This window comes from Patagioenas fasciata, chromosome 24 (genome assembly GCF_037038585.1).
Source record: "Patagioenas fasciata isolate bPatFas1 chromosome 24, bPatFas1.hap1, whole genome shotgun sequence".
Classification (NCBI taxonomy): Eukaryota; Metazoa; Chordata; class Aves; order Columbiformes; family Columbidae; genus Patagioenas; species Patagioenas fasciata.
The window spans coordinates 3981740-3990047 of NC_092543.1; the positions used below are offsets into that span (position 1 = coordinate 3981740).

An 8308-nucleotide genomic window follows, 5' to 3' on the forward strand; every position below is an offset into this window, starting at 1 on the left:
TTCCCAAAGCACTTTTCTCCTCCAGCTCCAGGTTGTCCATCCTCGTACAGGTGAGTAATGAGCTCTGCAGCTGGGTCCCAGCCGCAGGGACATCACGCAGTCTCTTTGCTTTAGGTTTTTGTGCTGAAGCTCGGGGCGTTCAACTCCCACAGGACAGTGAGCGGGGTGAAGTCGTTCTGCTGGGGCGCTGGTTTGCGTGTTGGAGGTCACAAGAAGCAAATCCTTTGTGCACCCACCAGACCCTTCTCTTTCCTTGCCTGCAGATGCGCAGCACCAGGAAGGTGTCGGTGTGGCCAGTGGCCTTCGTTGGCGGCTTGCGCTACGAGTCCCCCAAGGTGAACGCTGCGGGGAAGGTCTACGGCTGGAAAACGGTGTTCGACCCCCATCGCCCCTTCGCTATAGACATGGCAGGGTTTGCTGTGAACCTCAGGCTGATTCTCCAGCGATCTCAGGCTTACTTCAAACTGCGAGGAGTGAAAGGAGGCTACCAGGAGAGCAGCCTGCTCCGGGAACTAGTGACTTTGAATGACCTTGAGCCAAAAGCTGCCAATTGCACTAAGGTATGACCTTTTCCTCAGACAAGGCTTGTAAGGATCCAGAGGTAGGAGAAATCCTGTTCAGCCCCATCATTCAGTCACTTGTCCTCTAGGTTTGAAATGAGCACACCCGCATTGCGAGGGGGCTGGGAATGGACAATTATGTATTAAAACATGTGGAGGGCAGTTATCTATTTTGGTTGCAAGCTGCTAGCAGTTGCCATAGGCCTTGAAATACGGGGTCTCCTCTCCCCTGTAACTGTTCCTCTTTCTTATATTACATCTAGAAAATATCATCATTATTTTCAAGATCTGTGGCCTTGTTAATCCCCTGAAGCAGGGAGTTCCATAGGTGAAATATCCTGTTGGTTGCTTTACGTGAACTCCTCGGGGGAGGTTTTGAGGACCGGTGCTCCTGTGATAAGCTGGCATCACATGAGATTTGGCCCTCTGGAACCCACCTGAACTGTAACCCAGGAGGAGCAGCCACAGAGAAAGCTGCAGAGAAGGACTGTTCACACCATCACTGCCTTATTGCAAAGTCACCTTCTCCTTCTTGACGTCTATACAATATCCCCCAAGTGCTAAATAACCTAGAAACTCAGAACACAATGATAGTTCTTGCCCTAAAGACTTCCCAGTTTAGGATGAGAGACGACAGATGGATATCTATCTGGAATGACAAGGGAGAGTGCAAGATACAATGGAACAATGCTGGTTAGTGTGACAGGCATCAATCATAGCACATCAGCAACGGAGGTGCTGTCAGGTGCTTTTGAAAGCTTTGTGAGTGGGTCCCTGGGGCACAGCAGGTGTGGAGGGCCCCCCCTGGGATCACAGACCCCCGTGTAGCACTCTCACACCTTTGTCTGTAACAGGCACCAGCCAGTCTGATTTAAGGAGTCTTTACTGCTTGATTATCTCAGGAAGATTATTCTTTTTTTTGCAAATAAGCTGTTAGTGCCAACAGACTCAGGGGTAGATCCAGGTCTCCATTCCTTTTTGGGACAGACGTTTGAATAATACCTTTTGTCTCTGCTTTCCACCTGCACTGCTCCACAGCCACCAGGATCTCAACATTCAGCAGCGCTTGGGCAAGGAGTCCAGGAATAAGGAAGAGGAGCTATGGGGAGGGAGCAACTTTATTTAGTGTCTGATACCTGCTGTGCCTCATTTTTTACATCTACATGCCTGTGGTTATGGCTGTCCAGCACTGGGATAAATAACACAGATGGTCTCCCAAGGGTGGGAAAGGAGATTGGATTATAATTAGATCTCTGTTCTCGGGCACTGTGTGCCCTCCTGGCTAACCAGAAAGCACTGGCTGGAAGTAAGTGTGTTGCCAACAGGCCAAGGGACATGCACAGGTTGCTTTTAGTCTGGTGTGTGGAAGATGAGGCCGGTTGTGGAGCAAGGAAGGGAAGGAAAAGGTTGTTTCCAGGCAGGAGGAGAAAAACAGTGCTGTTGGATGGGCTGTGGTGTCAGTGCTGTCACACACGAGCTGCGGGTCAGAGATGGAGAGGAAGCAGGAATCGCTGGCTGGGATTTGAAGCAGGCTGTGTTGCTTTTTTTAGCTGGGCTGTGAGGATCTTAACAAGGGTCCTTGTTGTGAACTGAATGCTTTCTGCTCCTGGCAAACTCTGAGTGTGGCTTTGCAGGTTGAGCTTTGCCTTTCTGCTTTTAGCTGGTGCCAGCAGCCTCCATTTCCCAATTGCTGTTTTGCTCACCCGTTGGATGAGGAGGAGGCTTCAGAGAAGGACAAAAGGAAGCTGTGGTCTGGGGTCCTTTTGCCCCGAAATCGAAGCACAGGCTCCTGTCTCTTTGTGCGAGTGTGTCCCCAGCAGTTGTCATGGTTTGCTTCTGTTAAGCGCAACCATAACCATACTCCTGCTTTGCAGCGAGATTTACATTAAAAATCATGATGTGCTCAGATAGAGCCGTTAAGGAGGGATCAGAGAAGTGCGCAAGATAAGCACAGACGTCTGCTCTCCAAAAATGCTGCCTTCCCTGTGTGCAGTGATGTGATTTGTAATATTTATCAGAACTCAGCCCACAAATGCACACTCCTGCAAAAAGCTTGAGCTTTGGCCAAACACATGTATACTGCTTATTTTCTTTCATTTGGAAACTGTCCAAAATGAAGGAGAAAATTAAGGAAGTCGGTATTAATTGCCGAGGAGAAAGAAGCGTTATCCCTCCTTATCAGGAGGGAAGGGTTGGTTTATACTGGAGCTGTAAAGAAACAAGGTTTTGCCAACGTGTTGTGTATCTCTGCGTTCTGCCGCTTCTGTATTTCACCCCACGCTCCCCCAAAGTGAACCATACCCTCTTCAATCCATTGACAGAGGTCTGAAATCCTGTGTTCCCATAAGGCAGATGTAACTGGGACATATTCTGCTCCCCATTTTCTATTAACACCGGAGGAAACAACCTCGGTATCAATGCACTGGGATCGAAGCGATGGCTCAATGTAGTTCATTCCTCCCCTCTCCTTATCTCTTGGCTTAGTCAGATCTGAGATGATTTTAGGTGGTTTAATGTAACTGGGGGTTTTGGCACTTAGCTTGAACAATGCAAAAGTGGGGTCTGGTTTAGAGAAAAGCTAATAACGTGTAGTCGTGGTCTTTTGTTCATCGAGTACGTGGCTGGAGTTGTCTGAGCCACCAGCAGGGTTGAATTTTGTGTGTCAGAAGTGGAAAGAGCCCTTACCCGCTGGAAAGGAGAATCCGCTGCAAGATTCTTCTAGCACCGGGGCCGCGCTGAGGTTCCTACATTCTGTTTGTTGGATGAGGAGCCCGTGGCTGAGAGCCACTTGTGCAGACCTGTTTGGTGTTGGCTTTTCACAGGAAAGGAACGCGGCGATGGCAGCAGCGTCGCTGCAGCGGGTGAGCAGGACTGGAATAAAGGGCAGCTGTGATGAGCGGGCTCTGAAGTGGTTGTGGGGGAGCGATGAAATGGTTCTTTGGACCCGCTCCAGGCAGTAGTTGTTCTCTCCTGCCTTAGTGTTAGCAGGCGAGATTTAAGCCCCGCACAGGAGGTGGCTGCTCATGTCAGAGACAAATTTGGTCAAACAGCTCCTTGGGAGGTGGGGGTGCTGCTATTTAACCAGAAGGGTTTGAAAAGCGCTTTGTTCATCCTTTAGAAACAGAACGTGCTCTCGTTTTTTCAGAAAAGCATGGACTGGGTATGAAATAGTTCACAGATACTTGGGTTGAATGTGCAGAATATTGTCATAGCAACAAGAGGGAAACCCCCACAAGGTAGGAAATGTCAATGCGAACAGGTGAAGAGAAGCGGGAAACTGTAGCTCAGAAGGGATAAAGCTGCTCCCAGCAATCCAGGTTCTTGGAGCAAAGCAGTAAATATAATTGAGTCTGGTGAGGGGAAGGTATTTCAAACAGCTTCCAGAACCATCTGTGCCAGCAGCCGAGCACAGCCAGTAGAAACTGTTTACCTATAATACTACCCCCTGCCTCCAAAACTGTTAGACCACCTCTTCAATTTGTATTTTTTCCAGTACTCCTCCACAGATGTTGATCTATATTCAACTTTGCTGCCAGGACTGAGGGAAGCTTTTCGTAGGCACCTCAGTTCTGTTTTAAGCAAGTTGGAGAGGGGCTTTAAAGTGACGCAAGGTATTGTAGCCGGTACGGAATAGTGGATGGCTATTATCAAATAATGGATTTTCAGAGAAGCACTGAAAAGTCCTTTTTAATATATCACACAACCAAAGGCGGTGGTGCCGACTGGTGCAGCTGGTGTACTCAGTATAACCAACTATTCCCCCTAATGCATGAGCTGCAAAGTGCCCTGAAGTGGCAAAAATTTGCGTTTCCACCCTGAGCCTTGCAAATAACTCCATCCTGGCCAAGGATGCAGTAACGTGATAACCAAGAATCAGAGTAAGGAACTTGCTCTGTGGGGGAACGTGCACGTGATTCCCCGGTTATGAAGGAACTGCCCCACATCATTGAAAAGGTTGATGAGCCTTTTGAGGAAGATGGTTGATAACTACATGGAAGGAGCAGGTTAATGTCCCAAGACAGTACACTGTGAAATGGGTAATTTCTGTGCAGTTTGGATAGCAGTAGGCCTGCCTAAATGAAATTTTATGCAAACCTCCTTTCAGCTGTGAATGCGCCATTAGGCTCCAGGGTAGATGGTTAAATTGCACTATTGATTTAATGTGCAAGAATATTTGTTAGTGCAGAGAAGAGATGCAGCTAATGACTTCTGTTGGCTTCTTCAGATTTTAGTCTGGCATACAAGGACAGAAAAGCCTGTGCTGGTGAATGAGGGGAAGAAAGGATTCACAGATCCCAACGTGGAAATCTGACTGGTCATGGCTGAGCGGAGACCAACACCAGGTAACAGCTCACAGTTCTGAACAGCAATGAGAAGCAATGGTTAAAAAGGAAAATACCAGACAATGACAGGAAACTAAGACACAAGGGTGAGGGATGTGGACTCATCCACCTGCAAACACCTGAGGAAAGCTAAGGCAGTATCAGCGAAAGCATTTTAAAGTGAGGCAGAAGCTTTCGCTGAGGGAAGAGTTTAATTTATATCCACATCAAAGCCACACAAAGTCAGTGGCAAGGGAGGGTGTAGATTAAACCCCACATGAGGGGATTTTTAGATCCTCAGTACATAGCGTCTTCTTCCAGGCAGAAGAAGAGAACATCCACATTGATGGCTGTCTTCCTGCTCATTTGTTCATGCCCTGGCTTCCCACCTTTAATTACCTGAGGTTCCTGGTGTGTTTAGTCTTCTGTGTTTGCAGGGTGCACTGTGCAGTTGGTTTGCTAGAGCAGAGGATGAGCTACTCGCTTGTGCCTGCATCCAGACTACACTGCTGCTCTTCATCATTACCTGTTAACAAAAATGCACGACTCCCTTTAACTGGAGTGTAGAACCAGGCCTGGAGGGGAGAGGAGGTTGCTGCTTGTTCTCTTTTCCTCTCAAATACGGAGAAGCAAGAGCAGCAAAGGAAAGGTGTAGATTTGCTCAGCAGTGGTGTATTTTTACCAGCGATGAGCTCTGTTGTAGCACATTCCCTGGAGCTGGCTATGCAGCCCTGCGTGCTGCAGTGGCCTCTCTTCGCTGCCCGCTGGCAGGACAGCAGAGGAAAAGCCTGCGCTGCACATTATCTGCACTATATATAGCAGCTTTGCAGAGAGGCCGTAGCTCCTGAGCGCTGTCACAACTGCTTTTCACCAACACGCAGTTGCCTAGCAGCCGTGCTCACAGATCCGCAATCCGAGATGGGTTTTGGGATAGTTCCAAGGGGTGGCAGCTAACTGCAGCGAGGCAGGAGGGTAATAAACATGCCGGTTGTGTCTCTGTTGCAGATTTCTTTGTGCACAGCCTGCAAAGTTCCTCTCCACAGCATACAACCAGCCAGACATGCAGTAGCCAGGACCTCTGCTGACTTCCAAGAGTTTTAGAGTACTGAGAACAAGCAACACTGCATACATAAACTACTCAGATTCCCCTGCCCTTCCTCCTGGACTCTGAGCAGGACCAGACGCTCTGGAGGTGGAGAAAAAGCACAGAAAATACAGGACTGACATCAATCAGTACAAGACCAGCTGCCTCGTGAGATGCTCGGTTTGGGAGAAGCGCATGCAGGGCACGATGCACTGAAGACACGGCCCAGCTGGAATGGCGGTCTAGACTGAGGGGGCTGTTTTACAGGACCTGGAAGCGAGGGTGAGAACGCCCACAGGAGTGGGTTGGCCCCCGGTGACTTGTTTTTCCTGAGACACACGTACCTTGTGGCTATGTGTGCGACAGCCTAAGCAGCTCTCTGTTCACGGAGGGGACAGCTGCCTTCTGAGATGGCACCTTAGCCCTTAATTTTAAACCTACTTTAATCAGTGTTTATTACGCTGCACAAGACAGAAAGGTTTTGGGGGAGGGTGAAAAGCAAGGCAAGTTAGAACAAACCCATTAAGTATCTCTATTCTCTTTGTATTCCTCCTCCCTTCTTTAGCTTCATGGTTTGGAGGGCACTGACATACCTCTGTGTTCCTGGATGGAGTTATGTTTACAGCATGTGGTTCTCTATTCATCCATGCTAAAATAATTGGAAGTGGATTTTAATGAGATTGTCGTGGCAATACACCGTAATACTTCATCCAGGCTCAGATCTTGGTTCTGTTTCACTCTAATTTGGTTCACGTGAGCATTAGGTGTGGGATTCTCTGAAGGGTGCTCCAACATAAAGACAAATTTCCAGTCTTAAAAAATAAAGTTAACTGCTTAAAACTAGGGATTGAATGATAAAAGCTGATTTTGGTGCATTTACCATTCTACTGGAATATATCCTTCAGCCCCAGCCCCTTTTCCAAGGCCATGACAAACTCCTGCAGAGCACTTGGACAGTTAACTTTGGATAGAGCAGCACCCTTGTAAAGGGGTCCTGGGCTTAGTGCTGTGCTTCTTCAGCACCAGGCTTGAGGTAGGTTGAAAAACTATCGATGTAGAACATTAGTCGCCTCTCCCCTGTTCTGTAACATCAAAGGACCAAAGCATCGCACTGATGAAAGGGTGTTCTCTGATGAAACTGTATTTTGCTTCTCAGTGAGACACAGGACTGAGCAGTGCAGAAGAGGAACGCGGGTGCTACTACCTTGGTAGACTCTGTATTTGAGATTGACAAACTTGCTGAGGAAGAAATTGAGGTACAACATACCCCTCCTTCCTATCTCTAAAAAAGCCAACTTACCTCCCCCTTGATAGTTTCTGGCAAACCTTTGATCAACCCCCACTGTCCCAGTTCCTTCAACAAAGTCTGAAGCACAATTTTACCTTGGAATTGAGGGAAAATGTAATCCTGGAAATAGACTTGGTTATTTTTAGCCCTAACACATAGAACTATTAAAATGCTTTAGATTTGATTGTTAGCTTCACAGTGCAGAAGTCTCCCCTTGGACTAATGACATTGTGTATTTCCTAATTTTTTTTTTTTAATATTTTTTTGTAAGTTATTTTCTGCCACTGTATATCAAAACTATTGGGGAAAAGTTGCATTCCTTAGTTCCCAGTCACAGAAGCCTTGCTACGTAGCCTTTACAAAAAAGCTCCTTTAGATGCACTGGCTGAGGCGTTTCTTGGATAGAAAGCATTTGATGCTACTGGCTGCTCTGTGGGAACGGGTATTGTTATCTCGTATTAAAACAGTAGCTCTCTGCACTCAAGCAGATTTATTCTGTTATTGTTCTAGCCTCCCAAGTTCACTTCGGTCCACAAACCCTAGAGTGGAAAGAGACATTTTTAAAGGACTACAAAGTTTTCAAACCATTTAAATAGTTTCCAGCTTTCCTAGCTGCATGTTTTGTTGCACTGATCTCGATTCCAGTCTTGACTGGGTTGTAACTTTCCCTCCTCAGAAGGAAATAACTCAGAAAAATGCAAAGGATGGCGTCCTGAACACAGCCCTGCAAATCTGATCCACACTGGGCCATTCCACATCACACAGAGGCTGCTCAGGAGCAGAGGTTTGATGTTCAGTAAGACCAGCTCTGGCCAGGATGGAGTGTAGCACAGCTGCAGTCTGTTCTCAGTTCTAAACAAACTGTATTTAAATTTGTAAAATAAAATCATGGTTTCTAAGAGCCAGAATACCCCGGAACTCCATTATCAGAGACAGTGCACGTGTGGTGTTTCTCTCATAGCCTGAATCCTCTGGTTACTGAACAGAAAGCAAGGGCTGAGCGACTTCTCGGAGATTCTGAACAGATTCGCAGTTTGAATTTGATCTCTTCCTA

At 47.3% G+C, this 8308-nt stretch overlaps 1 protein-coding gene across 9 annotated transcripts in view; it reads left to right on the top strand.

Moving 5' to 3' along the window:
- Positions 1-8183, top strand: part of B3GAT1 (beta-1,3-glucuronyltransferase 1) — a 30307-nt gene extending 22124 nt beyond the window's left edge. For 5 of the 9 annotated variants that reach the window (XM_065855846.2, XM_065855844.2, XM_065855845.2 and 2 more), the window contains 3 exons: positions 264-560; positions 4786-4903; positions 5888-8183. In XM_065855846.2, coding sequence (XP_065711918.1) covers positions 264-560; positions 4786-4872 — 384 coding nt within the window. In that variant the 3' untranslated portion in view covers positions 4873-4903; positions 5888-8183. The remainder of the gene's footprint in view (positions 1-263; positions 561-4785; positions 4904-5887) is intronic. The other 4 variants (XR_010652764.2, XR_011735665.1, XR_010652765.2 and 1 more) reach the window with 4 other exon arrangements.
- The last annotated feature ends 125 nt before the right edge of the window (positions 8184-8308 follow it).